The sequence below is a fragment of the Salmo trutta genome, chromosome 15 (assembly GCF_901001165.1).
Source record: "Salmo trutta chromosome 15, fSalTru1.1, whole genome shotgun sequence".
NCBI classification, from domain to species: domain Eukaryota; kingdom Metazoa; phylum Chordata; class Actinopteri; order Salmoniformes; family Salmonidae; genus Salmo; species Salmo trutta.
In genome coordinates this window covers 25258901-25284344 of record NC_042971.1, presented here as the reverse complement: position 1 = coordinate 25284344, position 25444 = coordinate 25258901, and the positions used below count along the sequence as shown (strand labels likewise).

General features: G+C 42.8%; 1 protein-coding gene across 2 annotated transcripts in view; it reads left to right on the top strand.

The window, feature by feature from the left end:
• Positions 1–25444, top strand: part of LOC115148678 (homeobox protein PKNOX2) — a 92284-nt gene that overhangs the window by 46063 nt on the left and 20777 nt on the right. For both annotated transcript variants that reach the window (XM_029690776.1, XM_029690775.1), the window contains exons 3-4: positions 12604–12705; positions 16214–16350. In XM_029690776.1, coding sequence (XP_029546636.1) covers positions 12625–12705; positions 16214–16350 — 218 coding nt within the window. In that variant the 5' untranslated portion in view covers positions 12604–12624. The remainder of the gene's footprint in view (positions 1–12603; positions 12706–16213; positions 16351–25444) is intronic.

Here is a 25444-nt window from a genome sequence, read left to right as displayed (position 1 = left end):
GTTTAGCCTACTCAAATACCCTGTTAAAACAGAGAGGGATGCTATGTTAGCTAGCTGTCTAATGCTATCCAACACTGGAACTCTTCCAAGTCAAGGTAAGCTTTTGGCTTTATTAATTTATTGCCACCGAGGCCTGCCGGTGTAACTGCTAAACTGCTTGCTGAATACTGTACTGCATGATTGTATCAGGTTTACTAGCGCATTAGTTCTAGTAGCTACTATATGTTGACTATGACCTTAATATGGTGACAACGATGTAGGCTGTGGTTAGCGGTTATGGTATAAAAGTTTGGCTTGGATTTTTTTTGTTTGCCTGTTCACAGACAGTTGTTGTATTGTGCACTGAAGTCCACAAGTGAAGGGAAAAGGTGAGAGGAGGAGAGAGTGTAGATGCGAGAAGGAATTATATATACAGTGAGCACAGTGATCATGGGGTTTATATTTGGCTGCTAGTTCTGTGTTTGCGTGTGATCAGGAGTGTTTTGATTCTGTTGAAAAACTTTTCTTAAACAGAAGCAAACGGAACGAAATGGGGATAATCATACCTGAATTTGTCCAATATAAACTAGTTTGCAACAGTTGGACTAATGATTACACCCTAGATCAGCTAGATTCAGGCAAGAGTGTGCAAGGCGGTAAATTACTCTAATTTCTCTCGACCTGTGCACCTACGTTGTAAACTTTTATTTGTAGGCTAGATTGTAGCAACCTCATGATGGGTAAAGGGAAAATTTGAGTATCATCTAGTAGCCTAAACCTATGGATGTTAAATTGAGCTGGGTGAATGGAATATGAATGACAGTCATCCAATATGATGTAATAGAAAAAAGGCCCATATTTATTTTTATATCTTAAATGACACCGACCGCCACTGGTTGAATCACATTCAATGTTAAAAATGTATATGATTGGCATGCCCTGACCATAGAGAGCCCTTTTTTCTCTATGGTGTAGTAGGTCAGGGCGTGACTAGGGGGTGTTCTAGTTTAAAATGTATATGTTGGTGTTTTGGTATGGTTCCCAATTAGAGGCAGCTGGTAATCGTTCCCTCTAATTGGGGATCATATTTAAGTAGCTATTTTTCCCACCTGTGTTTGTGGGATATTGTTTTGTGTTTGTGCACCACGTAGTCACGTTTCGTTGTTCGTTTATTGATATATTTTGTTTTGCGACGTTTCACTTTGGAATAAAGATGTGGAACGCTACACACGCTGCGCCTTGGTCCCGTTCTTACGACAACCGTGGCAATGATGGATATTTTTTAAATTATTAAGCTTGAACAGCAGGACAGGCTTGTACATGATTCATCTGAGGTAGGGCCCACGTGTATTACACCATCCATGTCACTCAGTTACAGTATTTGTCATGTACCACAACCACCACCTAAAGTTGTGGCCTCGCTCACTCACACGTCCACCGATAAGGAGGTATCCATTTTAAAACGGCCTTGCAGATGCAATAGCAGATAAGCCACACAATGTTACAACCGGCGTATCGCCTATGAACATGAGAGTAGAAGAAGAAGAGAGAGGGCCATGGAAACGATTTGAAGACAGCAAACTTTTGAAGATTACGCTCCTCTCGCCGAGCTCAGGAGTTCCAATTTCAGGCAGAATTTTCAGCCTTAAATATTCCGATTTTTATCAGCTTAGGGAGGAAATGCGACTGCTGTGTGTCAACCGCGGGACACGCTGCCTGCTCGGCCCTGCATCGGGCTAATAACATCAAGATGCTGGTACATTCAGAGCCGGCTTAGCACAACTCACAGAATGAAAGCTATGTGGTGTGTAGGAGGATGCACTGAAGATCTCCAAATGGAAGTCCCTCAAAGTGCTGTTTGACTGGATTTGAAAGTCTGTAAGGGAGGAAGGGAGAGAGGAAAAAACATACCTAAATGTTTCAAAACAGAAAGGAACATATAGGTTGAATGTTTTCCAATTCACCTGGAAAATAATGTCAATACACAAAGAACACCATAGATGGTCTTTATTAGGCTGGCTAATGCATTAATGTCTTTCGGTGCACAGGAAGTTTGATTGAAAATGGCAATCTACTCTGGAATAATCTGCCTATTTTGATTGGTGTCATCAACAGAGCTCTGGAATGAAATTATTCTCATACCGTAGTTCACCTGCTAGATATTCCAATATTATATTACATTTTCCCTATAAGCTTTGCCACTGAAGAAACAAATAGACCTTTGATCTACTGTATCTGTCAAATAACAGTGGCAAACCTTTTTAGGTTAACCCTGCAACCTACTGCTGGCTTGCCTCTGTAGTTAAGCAGAGTCGATCCTGGATGGGAGACCATCCAGGATCGACTCTGCTGGAAGTGGTGTTCAAATAAAAAAATCTAACTTTATTTGTCACATGCTCAGAATACAACAAGTGTAGGCCTTACCGTGAAATGCTTACTTACAAGCCCTTAACCAACAGTGCCGTTCAAGAAAGACTTCAGAAAATATTTACCAAATAAACTAAAGTAAAAAATACTAAAAAGTAACACAATAAAATTACAATAACGAGGCAATGTGCGGTGGTACAGGTTAGTTGATGTAATTTGTACATGTAAGTAGGGGTGAAGTGGCAATGCATAGATAATAAACAGCGAGTAGCAGCAGTGTACAAAACAAATAGATGGGGGGGGGGAGTGTCAATGTAAATAGTCTGGTGGCCATTTGATTAATTGTTCAGCAGTCTTATGGCTTGGGGGTAGAAGCTGTTAAGGAGCCTTTTGGTCCTAGACTTGGCGCTCCGGTACCGTTTGCCGTGCGGTAGCAGAGAAAATTGTCTATGACTTGGGTGACTGGAGTCTCTGACAATTGTTTGGGCTTTCCTCTGACACTGCCTAGTATATAGGTCCTGGATGACAGGAAGCTTTGCCCCAGTGATGTACTGGGCCATACGCACTACCCTCTGTAGCGCCTTTTGGTCAGATGCCGAGCAGTTGCCATACCAGGCGGTGATGCAACCGGTCAGGTTTCTCTCGATGGTGCAGCTGTAGAACATTTTGAGGATCTGGGGACCTATGGCAAATCTATTCAGTCTCCCGAGGGGAAATAGGTTTTTTCGTGCCCTCTTCACAACTGTCTTGGTGTGTTTATACCATGATAGTTCGTTGGTGATGTGGACACCAAGGAACTTGAAACTCTTGACCCGCTCCACTACAGCCCCGTCGATGTTAATGGGGGCTTGTTCGGCCATCCTTTTCCTGTAGTCCACGATCAGCTGCTTTGTCTTGCTCACATTGAGGGAGAGGTTGTTGTCCTGGCACCACACGGTCTCATCGTTGTCGGTGATCAGGCCTACCACTGTTGTGTCGTCAGCAAACTTAATGATGGTGTTGGAGTTGTGTTTGGCCACGTAGTCGTGGGTGAACAGGGAGTACAGGAGGGGACTAAGTACACACCCCTGAGGGGCCCCAGTGTTGAGGATCAGCGTGGCAGACGTGTTGTTGCCAGTAGGGGGAACTCATCCCTCTGGTCTAAGGAGATCCCAATGCCCCAGGGCAGTGAAGGGGAAATTGCCCTGCGTAGGGTGCCTTCTTTTGGATGGGATGTTAAATGGGTGTCCTGACTCTCTGTGGTCATACAAAATCCCATGGCACTTATCGTAAGAGTATGGGTGTTAACCCCGGTGTCATTGCTAAATTTCAAACCTGGCCCCATTCCATCATGGCCACCTAATCACCCCCTCATTCTTAATAAGCATATATAACTCCTGACCTCTCCACCATGGTAGCTGGTGTGTGCTGAGCTTTTTGGCACAAAAAATGGCTGTCATACATCACCCAAGTGAGTGCTACATATTGGTGTTGGAAGAGGTGAGTGTTTCCCCTCAGACTATGTAAAGCACTTTGAGCACCTACTGTAGGTGGAAAGGCGCTATATAAATCTGATAAATTATTATTATTTATGTTAGCTAACGTTCGTGAATTATTTCCCCTGTTGAACGCGCATCTGCACTTTATCCAGATTTTATACAGTTTATACACTTTTTAGGTTTTGCAATTTTGTGTGAAACATGTATATTCCTCTCCTTTTCATCCCAGGGAAATGTGTACCCTATTTAGAAAAAAACTACCTAATTATAATAAGAGCTTTTAGATATGCTAATAAGGTTATTTGCATGCGAACCATTCGCCTTTAGGGAATTACACAAATTTCACCACACTGTTGTAGTCTCATCAACATCCATAGTCGAATCTTTAATCTAATTTTAAAAAGCAGGACAGAATGCAATCACATCTGAATCTGTAATATACAAACCATCATTTGCATAAATACAAAGAAAACAAGAATTGGAGTCAGATTGGGCGACTGATGCTGTTGTATATGGATGGAAAATACTCCTGGGAAATGGTAGGGTGCTTTTTATGTTTATGTGGCACATTTAAATTGTATGAAGGACATTATCACAAAATATACTAAAGAACTATGTCACTAGGAAGTAGCATTTATCATTCAAGGTCATTTTGTCTGGTTTGTATGAAAGGGTGGGAGGTGAATATTCAGAAACACTTTCTGTGAGTCACCTGACTTATAACTGCATTATACGCACTCATGCATTCATATACGGTCTTATAAGGAACTATTCATCTTTATAATGCATTATGCTTTTTGTTTGATGCATGAATGAATCTATAGCCTTAATGCATTCATAAAAGGTGTTAAAATGAGCTGTGAGCTATTATGAATGCTTATAAGAAGCCTTATATTGCACTATGTGGCATTATAAACAGGCGGTTGATAGATAGTGTTACCCAAAATTCAATGGACATTATTGCACTATGCAAACTTGTCAGACATGAGTTAATTAACTTCTACAGTTCTTTGCTGGATTCATCGATACAATTTCACCATCGGGGGTGAAGACAAAACAAATCAAGTCTCTCCCTCAGCAGTATCTGTGCAGTGACCTCTGCTGAACTTATGTCTATAACAAGGTCTATGATCATCCTTCACTAAGCGACAGCATCAAAACCATCTACATTGGGCTTCTGAGGTATTACCCCCACATTTTGTGTGTGTGTGTGTGCGTGTGTATGAGTGTGTGCGTGTGTGTGAATGTCGATGTGTGTGTGTGTGTCTTTCGAATGGTAATAGGATGAATGCTAAGTAACTATGAGGCCGGAGGACCGCTGTTGGGCCCACCGGCCTCGGGCTGTACGGTGTGGGGTATGTGTGTGTGGTGCCCACTTATATGTCATGACGTTGGTTATACCGAAGGGATGTGTGTTTGTGTGCGTGTGAATGTGTATGATTTTGTAAGTGTGTGAGCGCGCGTGTGTGTGTGTGTGTGTGTGTGTGTGTGTGTGTGTGTGTGTGTGTGTGTGGTGCCCTCTTCCCCAACCTCATTACCGCCTACCAAGCCCTTCTCTCTCACATTTTGAATACCCACCAAGGCCTCCTCTTCTCTTACCTTTTGCATTGCAAATCTACCTCTAAGAATGAGCAGTAATTGGATACCCATATTCATCTGTGCTATTGCTATGACTAAGGACATTAAGATGCATAATATTTGGGCTACGTGTCACCTCCGAAGCAAATGTTATTCATTGCATTTCCAGGTCATGTCCAGGAAACTCGGTAACGGGATGGAGAAAATGGAAAGGGGGGGAGGGGTCAGCCCTTTGGCTCAAGCAAATGTTGTGGTTGTAGTCTCTCAGTGGTTTTCTCCTTCATGATCCTCAATGCGCAATTGAAATCAGAACTACAAAATCAATATTAAAGTGCCATATTCCGACATGTTCTTAACATCGGACACTGAGAAAACCAACGGGGGTCAGTCTCTAAGTCTGGCATTGTGCAGCATGAAGCAATCATATGTGGCATCGATCTTGAAGTCAATCTGTGTTATGCTGTTGATAGTTTGTCAGTATGTGTGTGCTTAGAAAGGATCGTGCAACATCCTCAAACACATGGTTTCCTTACCCGACTTTTGTGTAAAGCCACTCGTGAGAGTATTTGGATGAAGTGTGTGTGCTGTAAACACTCATCTGACCACATTCCCTTGACTGCAGGCATCACCTGTTTTCTGTTTGCTGGGAAACCTAGCAGAGCTGTGTTCAAGAGTGCCCAATCGCTGTGTGTCAGACATGTCACTGGAGAGGTCTTTGCACTTCAAAGATTCTGGCTAATTTCTTACTAACACTTCTTATTTAACTACCGTAATTTCCGGACTATAAGCCGCTACTTTTTTCCCACGCTTTGAACCTCGCGGCTTAAACAATGACGCGGCTAATATATGGATTTTTCCCGCTTTCAAAAAAAAATATTACAAAAAACACATTCTGTGACGTGCTCAGTTTTTTGGCGGCATGAAGCTTTCATTAGACCAATGAAATTGCTGAACGGGTTAAGGTCAAACAACTTTTTTGTTTACTGTTTAGATTAAATCGAGCGCTCTCAAACTTCCCATCATTCTGATTACGGTAGTCATTTTGTCACCCTCATCATGGCAAAGACACGGAGAAATGCATATGATGCAGCTTTCAAGTTGAAGGCAATTGATCTGGCTGTTGGAAAAGGAAATAGAGCTGCTGCACGGGAGCTTGGTCTGGAGCAATGACTTTCTTGGTAGGCTACTGTTTACTGCAAATTTTGAATTTTTTGTTACAAGCCGTGTTTCGTTAAAGCCTATTTATTTTAGTTACAAGCCGTGTTTCGTTAAAGCCTATTTATTTTTGTTACAAGCCGTGTTTCTTTAAAGCCTGTGTAAAGTTCATTTGTTTCAATGTACCGGTAGGCACCTGCGGCTTATAGACATGTGCGGCTTATTTATGTTAAAAAAAAATTAGAATAATGAATTCAGTGGGTGCGGCTTATATTCAGGTGCGCTTAATAGTCCGGAAATTACGGTATTTGTTTTTGGTGGGCTCAGTATTATCAAAAGAGGAACAGGAATGTGTGTGTGTATGTGTGTGTATTTTGTGTGTGGTGGTGTGTGTGTGTGTACGTGTTTGGGTGCAAATGTTAGAGAAAACGAGATAGAGAGAGAGTGACAATATTTTCTGTTTGCATAAACCGAGAAATTCAGAGCCAGCCAGCTACATGAGCAGCTTTGACACTGTAGTGCTTTCCCCCTCCCCAGCCAGCCTCATCAATAGCCCGGACCCAGGAGCTAACGATTGTTGTCCGAGGTCATGTCAAGAATTATCGATGACATCTTTTTACCTTGCCTCAGCCAGGGCTCTCAAGGAGCAGGAGGCCTCCTGTTAAGGCTCATCGATCGAACTTAACGTTCCTGCCACATAGTTAGACATGGGCCCTGTTCGAATACCTCAGAAATGCATCCTTCTTTCGTTCCTTGTTGCCTTCCTTTCAGTAATCACAGATCTGAAAGGGTTGGATTGGAGAAGGTGTGGATGGTATACAGTAAGATGTGATGTGATTAAGTCAAGTGTGGACGGTATAGGACTTAATCACAACAAATGTAACCGCATATGGATTTTCTATCAATACTAAGGGTAATGGTGTCAAACTGTGGTTAGGCCACTGACAGGCTTTGTGTCAATATGATGTAGGCCAATTGTACACTTTAGAGTGGAAATATTTGTGGTGTGCTCTTTGTTAAACACATATCCTTTCCTACATTGGGTCCTCAAACAACTGGCATGTACTTAGTGGTTTATGGTGTAGCCATATTCCTCATAGTTGGTCCAGGGAGGGTCTTAAAGTGGAATTACTTACTGGTACTGACCAGTGGTGCTTTGGGAAAGGGGAAAATGTGTCCTCTACCATTCTACAAGGAAAGTTTTGTTGTCCATTTGGGTGTTATATTTGACCTGATAAAAATACAGGTCTTGTTAATTGACCACTTGGTTGTCCCCCAGAGTGTGTGTGTTTGTGCGCACATGTACGTGTGTGTGTGTGTGTATTTACGGGTGCATGTAATGTGGTTGTGTTAGGTAGTCTACTTCATTCCTTGAGGAATGGGAGACTTGATAGACCACTTAAAATACTGTGCAATAATTGCTTTATCTTTTAGTCTTTAAATTTGTTTTATTTTTTATTTATTTAAACCTTTATTTAACTAGACCTTATTTTACAATGACGGTTTATTGGGGAACAATGGGTTAACTGCCTTGTTCAGGGGCAGAACGACAGATTTTTACCTTGTCAGCTTAGGGATTCGATCCAGCAACCTTTTGGTTACTGGCCCAATGTTCTAACCACTAGGCTACCCTCATTATAATCCACATAATAATTCACATTTCCTGCTGCTGCAAGATTATGTTCCTACTGTGTAATTTTCCATTTAATTACCAACCCTGCATTTGCAATTAAAATGAGGACAAATAAAAGGGGACATACCTTTTAGGTGATACCACTTGGAACGAGAACACAAGCCAGGAAGAGAAATCAGTATACAAATCACACTCACACACACCCATCATCCTCAATTTGTATGATTTGGACCAGAGCTCGTCAGATTAACTAAAATTTCAGAGCCAGGATCCATTCTGGGGGTGGTTGTACAAAAATGCCTTAGAAGATGTGAGGTGAGATGCGAACCATTTGGAGGACATAGGTGTCGATAGAGGGTTAATAATATCATTAGCAAGATGTTGTGTTGAGTTATGTGGGGTGCTGGCTGAGTTGACGGGTGGTTGTGTTTTAGAGCCTCCCGGGGCACTTTTCCACACACGTTGGTGCCAGGCCGGGTCCTAGGATAGGATGGGATGAGCTCACTGGTGGAGCACGCCCGTCATCTGTGTCTCCTTGTCTGTGTCTGGGGGAGAGATGAGAAGCCGTTCACATCACTTGCTCTAATGTCTGGCTGTCTGGGTCCTTGTGCTGTCTTGTGCACTTGTATCCCCTCAAACTCAAAGACACTGTTTCTATTCAGAGTAGAGCAGAGGAATTCTTTATGGAAATGGTGACTGGGTATAATATACAAATGTAGGATCTTAATTTGACCACCCTGTTGCAGAAGATCTTTCCTGTAATGCAGGACATTTTAAACTTGTAGTGTATTTGAGGTTTAAAAATGCTTCTGAAGTTTGTAATATATTTGATTTTCCCTTAGGAAACATGTATCAACCCCTACAAAAATGTCCATTAAGCGTGATTATAATCCACATAATAATTCACATTTCATGCTGCTGCAAGAATATGTTCCTACTGTGGCAAACTGGCTCAAATTAAGATCCTACATCTGTATGGCTGTTTGTTAAAGTACATTTTACAATGTCACAGTTATTTGCATGGAAGCATGGGTATTTGTGCCCTGTTTTTGCCCTTTCTGCCTGTAAAATAGAGTTGAAATGGTTCAGTCCAATGCGACTCCTTGTGTCTAGCCTTGTTTTAGTATGACTCACAATTTCAATCTGATTTAACTCCTAGACCTCTCTGGCTGTTAACAATTATATCTGCCAAGTTCAGACTTCTTAGTAAGCATGACAAATACTGTATCATCTAGTCCACAGTACCACTCCCATTCTTCCTGTAACCACACCAGCAATTAATGTGATTCATACCCTACCATCCAAAGGGACCTTCATTCTCATGACTATACATGCTGTTTCACTGATGTTGTGCTTTACATGGGAATAGTGTCTGTGTGTGTGGTGTGTGTGTGTGTGTGTGCGCACGTGTATGTGTTTTCTTGCGTGTGCATGTGTGTGTGTTAACTCCAGAGACCCTATAACTCCATCAGGTACAGTACACAACCCTGCGGGACTCCTCCAGTTCTGGACAATAGCAATTAGTCCACTGACTGGAGCTTTAATTGGACACTGGTTGGCTTGGTTTCATAACTACAACCTACCATCCACTACATGGGGAAAACAAGGGCACTGATCCCTTATTATGTTATCTTGTTAAGTGTTATTATAATGTCACCTGTTCTGTGATGTTGCATCTGTTGTAGGTCCATTTGTGCATTACTTTTGCACTTTGTGAGGTGCTATGTAGTTTAGCATTTTACGAGAGAGAGACAGAGATAGAGATCATAGCAGCACCTGGCAGTTGTCTGGTGCAATAATAAACCAGACAACTGCTGTGCACTCATTCTCCACACAAGATGCATTTTACATACTGTACAGCAAGTTAATCATTTTCTGGATCAACTGTATGCGAAGGAGATGTGTCACGCTGCATGAGGCAAATGGTTTCACACCAGATACTGGTTTTCTGATCCACGCACTCTCCCTCAACCTGATCAAGACAAAGGAGATGATTGTGGACTACAGGAAAAGGATGACCGAGCACGCCCCCATTCTCATCGACGGGGCTGTAGTGGAGCAGGTTGAGAGCTTCAAGTTCCTTGACGTCCACATCACCAACACACTAACATGGTCCAAGCACACCAAGACAGTCATGAAGAGGGCACGACAAAACCTATTCCCCCTCAGGAGACTGAATAGATTTGCCATAGGTCCTCAGATCCTCAAAAGGTTCTACAGCTGCACCATTGAGAACATCCTGACTGGTTTAATCACTGCCTAGTATGGCAACTGCTCGGCCTCTGACCACAAAGCACTACAGAGGGTAGTGCGAACGGCCCAGTACATCACTGGGGCAAAGCTTCCTGCCATCCAGGACCTTCATACCAGGTAGTGTCAGCTTTAGTGGGTGGTTTATCCGTGCTACTTTCACTTCTACCATGCTTGGTGCGTTTCTATGTATACTGAACAAAAATATAAACTCAACATGCAACAATTTCAAAGATTTTACTGAGTTACAGTTCATATAAGGAAATCAGTCAATTGAAATAAATAAATTAGGCCATAATCTATTGATTTCACATGACTGGGAATACAGATATGCATCTGTTAGTCACAGATACTTTAAAAATCAATCAAATCAAATGTTATTAGTCACATGTGCCGAATACAACAATACCTTACAGTGAAATACTTAAATACAAGCCCCTAACCAACAATGTAGTTTAAAAAATATGAAAAAGAATAAGAAATAAAAGGAACAAGTAATTAAAGAGCAGCAGTAAAATAACAATATACAGGGGGTACCGGTACAGAGTCAATGTGCGGGAGCACCGGTTAGTCAAGGTAATTGAGGTAATATGTACATGTAGGTAGAGTTATTAAAGTGACTATGCACAGATAATAACAGAGAGTAGCAGCAGCGTAAAAGAGGGGGTGGAGGGGGGCAATGCAAATAGTCTGGGTAGCCATTTGATTAGATGTTCTGGAGTCTTATGGCTTGGGGGTAGAAGCTGTTTAGAAGCCTCTTGGACCTAGACTTGGCGCTCCGGTATCGCTTGCCGTGTGGTAGTAGAGAGAACAGTCTATGACTGGGGTGGCTGGAGTCCTTGACAATTTTTAGGGCCTTCCTCTGATTAGGTAAATACCTGGGTGTTCATAACACTTCCCAGAGTAGGAGTGTTGATCTAGGATCATGTCTGCCCCGTCAATATAGTCTTATTCATCATGGTCTCAAAAGCATAACTGTAGCTCTCCTACTCTGAGATGCTTTATGAATACAGCGCCTGACCCTGGACCAGCAATTAGCCACTTCTTATATATATATTTTTTAAACTAGGCAAGTCAGTTAAGAACAAATTCTTATTTACAATGTCAGCCTACCCCGGCCAAACCCGGACAACACTGGTCCAATTGTACGCCACCCTATGGGACTCCCAATCACAGCCGGATGTGATACAGCCTGGATTCAAACCAGTGACTGTAGTGACACCTCTTGCACTCAGAGTGCCTTAGACCGCTGCGCCACTCAGGAGACCAACACCTGATGTTTAAATGATAATGTACTCATTTATTTATTATACATTTTTGTACCCCTTTTTCACCCCAATTTCATGGTATCCAATTGGTAGTTACAGTCTTGTCTCATTTGCAGCGATGAGGTAAAGAGCCGTCTGTCCTCCAAAACACAACCCTTGACACAATGCCCACCTAACCCAGACGCCAGCCGCACCAATGTGTCGGAGGAAACGCTGTACACCTGGCAACCGTGTCAGCGTGCACTGCGCCCGACCCGCCACAGGAGTCGCTAGTGCGCGATGGGACAAGAACATCCCTGCCGGCCAAACCCTCCCCTAACCCGGACGACGCTGCACCAATTGTACGCCACCCTATGGGACTCCCAATCACAGCTGGATGTGATACAGCCTGGATTCAAACCAGTGACTGTAGTGACACCTCTTGCACTCAGAGTGCCTTAGACCGCTACGCCACTCAGGAGACCAACACCTGATGTTTAAATGATAATGTACTCATTTATTTATTATACATTTTTGTACCCCTTTTTCACCCCAATTTCATGGTATCCAATTGGTAGTTACAGTCTTGTCTCATTTGCAGCGATGAGGTAAAGAGCCGTCTGTCCTCCAAAACACAACCCTTGACACAATGCACAACCCTTGACACTGCGCCCGACCCGCCACAGGAGTCGCTAGTGCGCGATGGGACAAGAACATCCCTGCCGGCCAAACCCTCCCCTAACCCGGACGACGCTGGGCCAATTGTGCGCCGCCCCATGGGTTTCCCAGTCGCAGCCGACTGCGACAGAGTCTGGACTCGAACCCTGAATCTTTAGTGGCACAGCCTTAGACCACTGCGCCACTCATGAGGCGATAATGTACTCTTAACACTATGTGTGTTTGTGTCCCCCTGCAGGTCTCCATGTGAATCTGTCCCATGATGCAACATGTGTCCCCAGCACTAACAATGATGGCCACTCAGAGCGTTCCTCCACCATCGTACCAGGAGAGCCAACAGGTCAGTACACCACTAGTTGTCAGCTCAGGGTTGGGGTCAAAGCAGTTTTTATTTCAGTCAATTAAGGAAATGGATTAGAATGTAAGTAATCAATTGAAAATTCCTTGCAGAAATTTTATTTGTCTTAAGTCAAATGCACTTCCAAACAAACATTGTTATAAGAGTTTAAAGTATAGGCTAGACCTAACTGCAGATCTAGGAGCAGTTTACCCTACCTCAATGTCAGCCTTAGACCAACAGGGAAAATCCACCACTTTTCAACTTCATTTTCATTATCTCCAACACAATAACAGTGTGAAAACGCTGCTTTTTTAAGTTTTGTAGAAAAAATATGTAAAGTAAATAATTATACCCGATGACATCACCCTAAGTTAAAACATTTCAAAAACATTGATTTTCAAATGCTATGAGATTTTGTATTTATTAGGGATCCCTTTTAGCTGCTGCCAAGGCATTTTTTAAAAACTTTTTCTTGTATCTTTTTAACCACAGATCATAGAAACGCGCCATTTTCACATACACTACCGTTCAAAAGTTTGGGGTCACTTAGAAATGTCCTTGTTTTTGAAAGAAAAGCACGATTACAGGCTCAAAATGACCAGAAACAAATAACTTTCTTCTGAAACTTGTCAGTCTATTCTTGTTCTGAGAAATGAAGGCTATTCCATGCGAGAAATTGCCAAGTGTTATACAGTGTAATACCAGACACAGTGTTATACCAGATCTTCAGTTTCTTGGCAAGAACAAGAATAGACTGACAAATTTCAGAATAAAGTTATTTGTTTCTGGCCATTTTGAGCCTGTAATCGAACCCACAAATGCTGATGCTCCAGATACTCAACTAGTCTAAAGAAGGCCAGTTTTATTGCTTCTTTAATCAGGACAACAGTTTTCAACTGTGCTAACATAATTACAAAAGGGTTTTCTAATGATCAACTAGTCTTTTAAAATTATTAACTTGGATTAGCTAACACAACGTGCATTGGAACACAGGAGTGATGGTTGCTGATAATGGGCCTCTGTACGCCTATGTAGATATTCCATAACAATTCTGCCGTTTCCAGCTACAATAGTCATTTACAAAATTAACAATGTCTACACTGTATTTCTGATTAATTTGATGTTGTTTTAAGGGACAAAAAAATGTGCTTTTCTTTCAAAAACAAGTGACCCCAAACTTTTGAACGGTAGTGTATGTAGACGCTGGTTTGGTGCTGGAAATAATGAATGTGACCGACCGCCTTGATTCAGTCTAATGTAGCAAAATCAGAAATTGTGTTTTTTACATTAGATAAAAACAGAGACACAGAGCTACAAAATGGTATATCATACACTACATTTGAGGAAATGTTGATAAACTTTAGAGAAAATGGCCTTTGCATGTTTTGGTACCTACTGGAGAGCTCTTCTTTGTCTACACCCATTCAGAATCGTTCACACCCTCTTAAGCTTTAGCCCCACCCATCTCTTTAAGGGTTGATCCGAGCGTTCTGTCCTAACAACTCCAGTCAAGCACCCAAGCTAACTGGCTAATGTGGCAAGCTTGCTAGCTACTTCCAGACACAAATGAGAGAACAGCTCACTCTGACCATTTTACTCACCCTAGCAGAGCTGGTTAGGCTGTTTTTATGTAATCCAGAGCGCTGGTGACTGCAACTGTGCTGCTGCCTGCAACAATTTACGCTTTTTTAGCGTTTACTGACACCGGCCATATTCAGCGGGTGTTGAGCATTCGTAAATTCATCAGTTATTCAGACGAGAGTGCTCTGATATCGGAGTAGATAGCCAGAGCAAATTTACCAGCTTCGTCTATCAACAGTTGTCGCAGTGACATTCTATTGAAATAGTTACTTGTATAGTGGAGTCGTTTGTTAAGCCATGTAGCTAGTTAGCTAGGTAAACAATGAACCATAATCCCAAATCATGACGTTACTACCCTGCATGAATCTGAAGGTAGCTTACCAAACAGGTTCAATGTTAGCTAGCTAACATTAGGCTATAACTAGCAACGCAAATGTATCTGAGATATGAAAAATAAGATCATACACGTAACGTTAGCTAGCAAGCCAGCCAGCTAACTTTAGCTAGCTTGCTAACAGTACACTTTAACTTGAAAGGAAAAGGGCTTTCTGTCTAAATTAGAAACGTGTCATATCTGAAAATGTAGCTAGCTAGACTATCTTACCCGTGTACATCAAGAATGGACGCTTCTCCCTGTCACAAATGCCATGGTTGCCCTTAGTTTGAAGATGTAATCCGGAGACAGATGTTTTCTCCATCTCCTTAGCTATTATCCTCTATCTATCCACTGATTTCAAAACTCGATCATCCAGAAAGTGGTGAGCAACACTTATGCAGTTCTACTACGTGATATATTTTCAAAAAAAGACGCATTAGAAAGGATTACCTAAACATACTGACCAGCTCAAATAGACAGAAGCGTGCTATATGGCTGACCAATCCGAACTGATCTCTCAGCATGTCCAGCCCACTCATTATCTCAGCCAATCATAGCTAGCGAGAAGGTTGCTCACTTTTTCTGTTGCTTAACAAATGGCATACACGTTTGTTATTAAGGCACATGAAAGTTCACATGTTCCAGAGGGCATTTCTGCCAAAAAACGCATTTTGATAAAAATAAAAAGTTTACGTTCAATGGCTTTCCTGTGAAGTAGTGACCCGCGACATACGCCTAGTTTCCTGACACGAGTCACATATGAGGTTGAAAAGTGGCAGAATTGCCCTTTAACCTTATCCTAGCTAAGCAGTATCCTAGAGAAGGAAGTAGAGCAGGTTCAATCAGAGCCTAACCATCCCCCTCCCTGTCTCCACTCTACCACTGTCTCCTTCCGCCCAGAGGATTAGTGACAGGGGAGAGCTCCCAAGCCACAGTCAGTGCAGGCAACAAAATGCAAATGAGGGCTAGTTAAGTGTGAAGAAGCTAATTTATTTCCCATTTGGAGCCGAGATTAAGATGCTTCCTTCCCAAACCAACACAGGGGGGATGAAGGACCCATTTCCTTCTCTCCAAAGGCTGGGGGGGGAAAGGAGACAAGAGGAGGGGGTGGGAGAAGGAGAAAGAGGTGGGGGTAGGGGATCGACACGATTGAAGAGATGCATTGTACACATCCAGACCATCACATCAAAATAACACGCCCATCTTTCATAGGCCATGCGGAAAGATCAAGCTGGTTGTCTATCCACTCTCATGTAGTTCACAGAATCTGATATTGTGTGTGTGTGTGCCTGCTAGAGATGAGATAGTGGAACACAAAACCAGTTTTCTAAGTAGAAAGCCCAGCCAGAAGAGGGCTAATGCACATACAGACCAGGCTACCGGTGTATGTAGTTGACAGTGGTTCTGAATGCATGAACAGATCTGTGACCAGGCTACCAGTCTATGCAGTTAACTGTGGTTCTGAGTTAGCTAATGCACAGACAGATCTGGGACCAGGACTACCGTTCTATGTATTGAAGTTTACTGTGGTTCTGTTTGCTCTGCCCTCAGATGACGGGCACCACCCAACACAACTCCAAGGCCCAACAGGTCCACATCTCAGCATCCTCGGAGGCTGGGAATACCCCCATCAGTGTGACCCTTGACCCCCAGGCCCAGCTGGAGTCAGATAAGCGGGCCGTTTACAGGTAAGATGTGGTCTCAAAGCATACATTTGCACAATATACTGTACATTTTCTGTGCTATATACTGTAAATTCTCTCTGTTAGTTCATTCAAACTAAGCTCTCCAAAAAGTGGTAAGGCAAAACTCCCTTGAGGAGATTTTGAGAACCATCAGGCATTTAAAAGGACACCTGTCCTCTTCTGTTTGGTTAGGGTTAACATGCAGTGGCTTTAAACAGTAGTTCTGTAAACACACACACGCACCCACTCCTGCATGGACGCACGCACGCACGCACGCACGCACACACGCACACACACACACACACACACACACACACACACACACACACACACACACTCAGTACACACTCCCAATGCTAAGGTAAGATTGAGCAAGATGATGGTTGGTTTTCTCTATTTTCTCCAGGGCACTGGGTTTTGTGTAACCTATTGTGTGGTACATAACGTGTAAGGAATGATCTTTTCAAGTGCAGTATCACAATTACGAAATCCTTGTAAGGGTAATTAAGTGAATAGACAGTTGCTGCCAACTGAAAACTAAACATACATTTTGAAAAACATCCTCCTCTCCCAACTCATCACTTGAATATTCATGTACTTTCATAATGGGCTTTTATTATCTGTTAATGAAGGAAATTATTCACAGAACACAGAAATGTGTAATATGTTCAGCAATCTCCCAATGTGAAATCATGCTCCAGCAACAAACCGCAATTTTTGTGCTACCGAGAAAAATACATCTTCTCCCCTATACCGTCTTCAGCAAACTCTATGATGACACTGCATGCTCTTTGTTCGGCTCACTGCCCTGGCTCCTTGGCTCTCCCCTAGTGTGGTTATCCACTGCTCTTGTCTGAGCGTGCTCTTGGCCCCATGGTTGGCCGGCTCAGGCCCCTTAGGCGAGTGCTGTGAAGGCCTCGCCAAGCCTGGGGCAGAATTTCTAAGCTCCTCTGAGATACAAGGCTTTTCTTTGATGTGAGCAGCCAGCCTGAGAGGGGCTGTGGGCGCTGGAAAAGACACTCAGCCCCAGGCCCACGCTGCCTATTCACTCATTATAGTCCCTCCTGAAAACACACTCACAGGCGGGCTCGCAGCCGTGCTCACACACACATGAACTCACACACACATGAACGCACACACACCCATAAACGTATGTACAGTATATTCATGCACACATACACACACACGCACACAGACCGCTAACCCTACCACTTGAAGGGTATGAAACTGAAAGCAAAAAAGGGGCTTCAAAACGTTGCCTTTTCTTCCTCTTTGACTCTTCCAAATGTTCTTACAACATTCTAAACATCCACAGGCAGAGGAGACAGCTTCCTGTCTGTATTGATCATCTCCTGTAGTGTGCTCACACCATGCAGCAGCACAACACATGTTGCTGCAATGCCAAAAGCTAACTCGACAGATATATTGTGGGTTAAATCAAATCTGAAATTAACATATTCTGTTTGTGCCAATTAATGAACACATTTTGGAAACCTTCTTGGATTAAAGACAGAATGCTTGTTTTTATATTTGGATGGCCTCGATGACAAAATGCTGTGCTATAATTAATAAAAGACTGATACGCAACTTTAAAGCATGTGCTCAATGAGTCAAATGTAGCCTCCAAATCCATTGTCTCGACTCCCTCCCACTACCGTCAATGCTGCAAGGGAAACTTATACTGTACGTTCTCAATCCCAAAAAAGCTGCTCCTCCCCTGTTCTGCACTGTTCCAATTCTCCGCCGCCATTTGGGGGTTGGAAAGTTTTCAAAGTGATACCAGAGTTTGAATTAGCATCCCTGTAATTTATCCAGGAAGTTTGCAGCATCTCTCCCTTATTAATGTTTCTGCACACGTCAGTTCTTTTTGCTAATGGCCTGGATAGTGAGTTTGTTGTGCGCGGAGGACCTGTCTAGCACCTCTATTCTCTTTGACGAGTCGTCGCTTAATTATTACAGGCGGAATCAACTTGTGATGGCTGTAATTAGCCTAACGAGTTACAAAGCTCCCAATGAAGAAGCGCTAGATTGGGCTTGTCTTATTAGAGAGCTAGCAGGCGGTCTGTTTTCCAGAGGTCGCTCCACTCTGCCCAACTGATGGAGGCTGAACGAGAGGCATTTTTTGTATTTGTTGTGTACGTCTTTGTAAGTGAAATGTTGGTTGGGGAGATTTTAGCTACTTTGTTTTGATATGTAAAACGGTAGTAAAACTTAGATGAACTGTTTGTTTGCTTGTTTCACAAGGAAAACAGGAACACACAGTATCTCACAGAATCAATGTGCCAACTATTTCCGCCTTCATGGCTGGGTATATTGAGAAAATGTTCTGTACATTAAGAAGTTTAAATACATGCAGTGAACTTGAAATCTACAGTGCTTTTCCACATTTTGTTGTGTTGTGCCTGAATTTAAAATGTATTTATGTCACTGGCCTACACACAAGACCCCATAATGTCAAAGTGTAATTATGTTTTTAGAAAATCTTACAAATTAATAAAAAATGAAAAGCTGATATTTCTTGAGTTAATAAGTATTATGGCGTTATGGCAAGTCTGAAAGTTCAGGAGTAGAAATGTGCTTCACAAGTCATATAATAAGTTGCATGGACTCACTCTGTGTGCAATAATAGTGTTTAACAAGATTTTTGACTGACTACCTCATCTCTGTACCCCACACATACAATTATCTGTAAGGTCTCTCAGTCGAGCAGTGAATTTCAAATACAGATTCAACCACAAAGACCAGGGAGGTTTTCCAATGCCTCGCAAAGAAGTCCACCCATTGATAGATGGGTAAAAATTTTAAAAAGCAGACACTGAATATCCCTTTGAGCATGGTGAAGTTATTAATTACCCTTAAGGATGGTGTATCAATACACCCAGTCACTACAAAGATACGTGCGTCCTTCCTAACTCAGTTGTCGGAGGGGAAGGAAACTGCTCAGGGATTTCACCATGAGGCTGTCATAGAAATTCTCACACAGGGACACTCAAAGTCAATCTTAAATTAATCATCCTTTATATGTCAGTGCGCTGGAGAGGTTCCAACCAACTCAATGCACCATAGTACACATGTCAATCAGGAGCTCCCCCTGGGAAGTACCAGCAGTTGTCTTATATATGGCTATACACAGACAAGTTATATTTGCAGGATTTATCATAATTAATTAATCATTACCATTTTGTTTCATTCATGTGACTGACCAATACTGGTTCATAACATGTCACAGACCAATACCTCACGAGGCTTCTTCTCTCTATGCTGAGACCTTGAAACTGAGATATCTATCATTCATTCTCAAAACAAGGTCTGGGCGTACTTCCAAATTGTAGATACTGATAAGTGAGGATTCGTTAAGTCAGTCACTTGCATGAACACAGAAATTGGTTATTAGAACAGCACATGAACAGAACACAGAAATTTGTTATAAGAAAAGCAAACATTACAATTCCCATTACAAGGCCAATGGTGACTTTAAAACCGTTACAGTTTAATGGCTGTGATAGGAAAAACTCAGGATGGATCAACAACATTGTAGCTACTCCACAATACTAACCTAAATGACAGAGTAAAAATAAGGAAGCCTGTACAAAATACCTGTTTGCAATAAGGCAATAAAGTAAAACTGCAAACAAATTGGCAAAGAAATGAACTTTATGTCCTGAATACAAAATGTTATGTTTGGGGCAAATCCAACACAACACATCAATGAGCACCACTCTCAATATTTTTCAAGCATGGTGGTGGCTGCATCAGTTAATGGATACGCTTGTCATCGGCAAGGACTAGGGATTTTTTTTAGGATAAAAAGAAACAGAAAGAGCTAATCACAGGCAAAATCCTACTGGAAAACCTGGTTCAGTCTGCTTTCCAACAGATATTGGGAGACAAATTAATATTTCAGCAGGAAGGTAATATAAAACACAAGGCCAAATATACACCAGAATTGCTTACCAAGACGACAGACTTAAGTCGGCTTGAAAATCGATGGCAAAACTTGAAAATGGCTGTATAGCAATGATCAACAATTAACCTAGACATAGCTTGAATTATTTAAAAAATAATCATGTGCAAATATTGTACAATCCAGGTGTGCAAAGCTCTTAGAGACTTAACCCAAAGGTGATTCTAAGATGTATTGACTGAGGGGTGTGAATACTTATGTAAATGAGATATTTCTGGATTTCATTTTCAATACATTTGCAAAAAGTTGTAAAAAAATATTTTCACTTTGTCATTATGGGGTATTTGTTCGTAGCTGGGTGACAAAAAAAAACATTTCAATCCATTTTGAATTCAGGCTGTAACACAACAAAATGTGGAATAAGTCAAGGGGGATGAATACTTTCTGAAGGCACAGTACAGAATGGTTGACAAAATGAACCACAACTCTGTTTCACACAAAAGTCCCATATTTGTCATACATACTCAATCTCAAAATGGAAAGCAAACAGCGTTACATGCTATAACACTTTTATTTTCAACCTTTTACATTGGTGCCATCCTTTTTCTAATGGGCCCAAATTGCAGTCCAAAGCCCTGTATGGGGTGTGTCACTCTACACCGTAGTGGCTCTTTGCTGAAACCGTCTAATGCTGATCCGCCCGAGACATAGCCTCGTTATTATTCTTTATTGTGTTACTATTCTTCTATTTTTGTTTGTCATTTTCTTAATTTTTAACTCTGCATTGTAGGGACAGGGCTAGTAGGTAAGCATTTCATGGCAAAGACTACATCATGTGACAAATCCAATTTGAAGTGTGTGTTTCCTGCCACTTATTGAACTCCAGTGGATGGACGGATTCACAGGGAAGCGAGGAACGAGATTATGTGTGTGTTTGTGTGTTAGCGAGCACACACGTGTGTGCATCCATAGAGAAAAGAGGTGCAGCGGCGAGGCAAAGACATCCCGTATCATACACAATGGGAACGCTTTTAATTTGACAGTGCCCTGGGATGGGGGGCGCCATGCAGGATGTCTGCTCACAGACTTCAGTAATGCACCATAACGTCTGTTTACCTTCACCGCTGTGAAGCTCTCACAGCTATTTTGTCTCCCATCTGACCGCTCCCACCATCCTTAACGACCAGCGCTGTTTGATGGCGCAAAGCTAGCCACCCGTGTTCCTTAAAAAAGGCTTCCCTTTGAGAGTTCAGCGGGCTGGCTGAAAGGTGTTTGTGTCAGAGCCTAGTGGTTTATTGGCATGGTCAGTCTGATCTCTGGTTGGTTCCTCACCGTTTGACTTGACTGAGAAGGTTGAGAGAGGAAGGGCTGCAGGATATTCGTGGGGGAGTTTGTCAAGCGATTTTAACTTTGATATTGTTACGGATACAGAGAACTGGGTACTTGTGGAAGTAAGCATCTTTCGATAATGTTAGTCACAGGAATATTACCAACCACAGCTGATATGACTGAATAGATTTAAATGGCCTGGACAGTTTGAATGGTGAATACAAACTATAACTTGAAATGAGTAACATGAAAAGAGTACACTGGCTTAACTGGATCAATGAAAGTGTCACGCTCTGATGATAGGAAGGTGACACACCAGCCCATCTGCCTCCGTCTCCCATGGGCCCACTTGCTCTCTCAACTGGACTGTGACAGAGACAGAGAACACAAGCACGCAGGCAGATATGCGCACACACACGCACACACACTTCAGATCTTTTATACCAAAGACACTACACCCTGTGCTGGCTTTGCCCATCTATCCCGCATTGCAGGTGATGGAGGGAGGATGGACCAACAATGACTGTATATATGAATGGATAAATCAAATCAAATCAAATTGTATTGGTCACATACAGATGGGTAGCAGATGTTATTGTGAAATACTTATGCTTCTAGATCCGACAGTGCAGCAGTATCTAACAGGTAATGTCTAACAATTCCACAACAAAACCTAACATCTAACAAATTCCACAGCAAAACCTAATACACACAATCTAGTAAAGGAATGGGATGAGAATATATAAGTAGAAAATATATGGGTGAGCAGTGACAGAGCGGCTAAGATGCAATAGATATTAAAGAACAGATAGTGAAGGATACAGTATACATTATATACATATGAGATGAGTAATGCGTGATATGTAAACATTCTTAAAGTGGCATTATTAAAGTGACTAGTGTTCCATTTATTAAAGTGGCCAATGATATCTAGTCTGTAGGTAGGCAGCCACCTCTCTGTGCTAGTTAGTGGTGGCTATTTAACAATCTGATGGCCTTGGGATAGAAGCTGTTTTTCAATCTCTCTGTCCCAGCTTTGATGTACCTGTACTGACCTCGCCTTCTGGATGGAAGCGAGGTGAACACGGGTGGTTATTGTCCTTGATGATCTTTTTTGCCTTCCTGTGACATCGGGTGTTGTAGGTGTCCTGGAGGGCAGGTAGTTTGCCCGCGGTGATGCGTTGTGCAGACCGCTCCACCCTCTGAAGAGCCTTGCGGTTGAGGGCAGTGCACTTGCCGTACCAGGTGGTGATACAGCCCGACAGGATGCTCTCAATTGTGCACCTGTAAAAGTTAGTGAGGGTTTTCGGTATCAAACCAAGTTTTTTCAGCCTTCTGAGGTTGAAGAGGCGCTGTTGCGCCTTCTTCACCACACTGTCTGTGTGCATGGACCATTTCAGTTTGTCGGTGATATGTACGCCGAGGAACTTAAAACTTTCCACCTTCTACACTGCTGTCCCGTTGATGGGGATAGGGGGGTGCTCCCTCTGCTGTTTCCTGAAGTCCACGATCATCTCGTTTGTTTTGCTGACATTAAGTGAGAGGTTATTTTCCTGACACCATACTCCCAGGGCCCTCACCTCCTCCCTGTAGGCTGTCTCGTCGTTGTTGGTAATCAAGCCTACCACTGTTGGGTCGTCTGCAAACTTGATGATTGAGTTGGAGGCGTGCATGGCCACGCAGTCTTGGGTGAACAGGGAGTACAGGAGGGGGCTGAGAATGCACCCTTGTGGGGCCCCAGTGTTGAGGATCAGCGGAGTGGAGATATTGTTTCCTACCTTCACCACCTGTGTGGTGGCGCATCAGGAAGTCCAGGACCCAGTTGCACAGGGCGGGGTCGAGACCCAGGGTCTCAAGCTTAATGATGAGTTTGGAGGGTACTATGGTGTTGAATGCTGAGCTGTAGTCAATGAACAGCATTCTTACATAGGTATTCCTCTTGTCCACATGGGATAGGGCAGTGTGATAGCGATTGTCGTCTGTGGACCTATTGGGGCGGTAAACAAATTGAAGTGGGTCTAAGGTGACAGGTAGGGTGGAGGTGATGTGATCCTTGACTAGTCTCTCAAAGCACTTCATGATGACATAAGTGAGTGCTCCAGGGCGATAGTAATTTGTTCAGTTACCTTAGCTTTCTTGGGAACAGGAACAATGGTGGCCATCTTGAAGCATGTGGGGACAGCAGACTGGGATAGGGATTGATTGAATATGTCCGTAAACACACCAGCCAGCTGGTCTGCGCATGCTCTGAGGACGTGGCTATGGATGCCGTCTGGGCCGGCAGCCTTGCGAGGGTTAACACGTGTAAAATGTTTTACTCACGTTGGCCACGGAGAAGGAGAGCCCACAGTCTTTCGTACCGGGCCGTGTCATTGGCACTGTATTGTCCTCAAAGCGCTCAAAGAAGTTGTTTAATTTGTATGGAAGCAAGTTTTCGATGTCTGCAACCGGGCTGGTTTCTTTTTGTAATTCGGGATTGTCTGTAGACCCTGCCACATACGTCTCGTGTTTGAGCCTTTGAATTGCGACTCCACTTTGTCTCTATACTGACACTTTGCTTGTTTGATTGCCTTACAAAGGGAAGAACTACACTGTTTGTATTCAGCCATATTTCCAGTCACCTTGCCATGATTAAATACGGTGGTACAAGCTTTCAGTTTTGCTCTAAATGCTGCCATCAATCCATGGTTTCTGGTTAGGGACGTTTTTAATGGTCACAGTGGGTACAACATCTCCTATACACTTCCTTATAAACTTGCTCACCAAGTTAGCATATACGGCAATGTTATTATCTGAGGCTACCCGGAACATATCCCAGTCCACGTGATCGAAGCAATCTTGAAGCGTGGAATCCGATTGGTCAGACCAGCGTTGGATAGACCTAAGCCCGGGCGCTTCCTTTTTTAGTTTCTGTCTATAGGAGGGGAGCAACAAGATGGAGTCATGGTCAGATTTTCTAAAAGGAGGGCAGGAGAGGGCCTTGTAGGATTGTGGAAGTTAGAGTCGCAATGGTGAAGCATGTTACTCGCTTGTGTACAGCAATCGATATTCTGATTCTGAATTTAGGTAGCCTTGTTCTCAAATTATCTTTGTTAAAATCCCCAGCTACAATAACTGCAGCCTCAAGATATATGGTTTCCAGTTTGCATAAAGTCCAGTGAAGTTCCTTGATGGCCATCTTGGTATCCGCTTGCGGGGGGATATACACGGCTGTGACTGAGGAGAGTTCTCCTGGGAGATAATATGGTCGGCATTTGATTCTGAGGAATTCTAGGTCAGGTGAACAAAAGGACTTGAGTTCCTGTATGTTGTTACAATTACACCATGAGTCGTTAATCATGAAACATACACCCCCGCCCTTCTTCTTACCGGAGAGATGTTTATTCCTGTCGGCGCGATGCACTGAAAATCTCGTTGGCTGTATGGACTCCGACAGCATATCCCCAGCTAGCCATGTTACCGTGAAACAGAGCATGTTACAATCCTGGATATCTCTTTGGAAAGCAACTCTTACCCTGATTTCGTTGACTTTGTTGACTAGGGACTGGACATTAGTGAGTAATATACTCGGAAGCGGTTGGTGGTGTGCGCGCATCCGAAGCCTCACTAGAAGACCGCTCTGGCACCAGTTCAAATGCCCTGGGAGGTGCAGACAAATGATCCGCTTTGGGACAGTCGTTTTCCTGATCGTAGTGCTGGTTGTGCTGGTAAGTTGACGTCTCTCTGATATACAATAGTTCTTCTCGGTTGTATGTAATAACACTTAAGGTTTTCTGGGCTAACAATGTAAGAAATAATACATTAAAAAACTAAATACTGCACAGTTTCCTAAGGATTAGAAGCGAAGTTGCCATCTTTATCGGC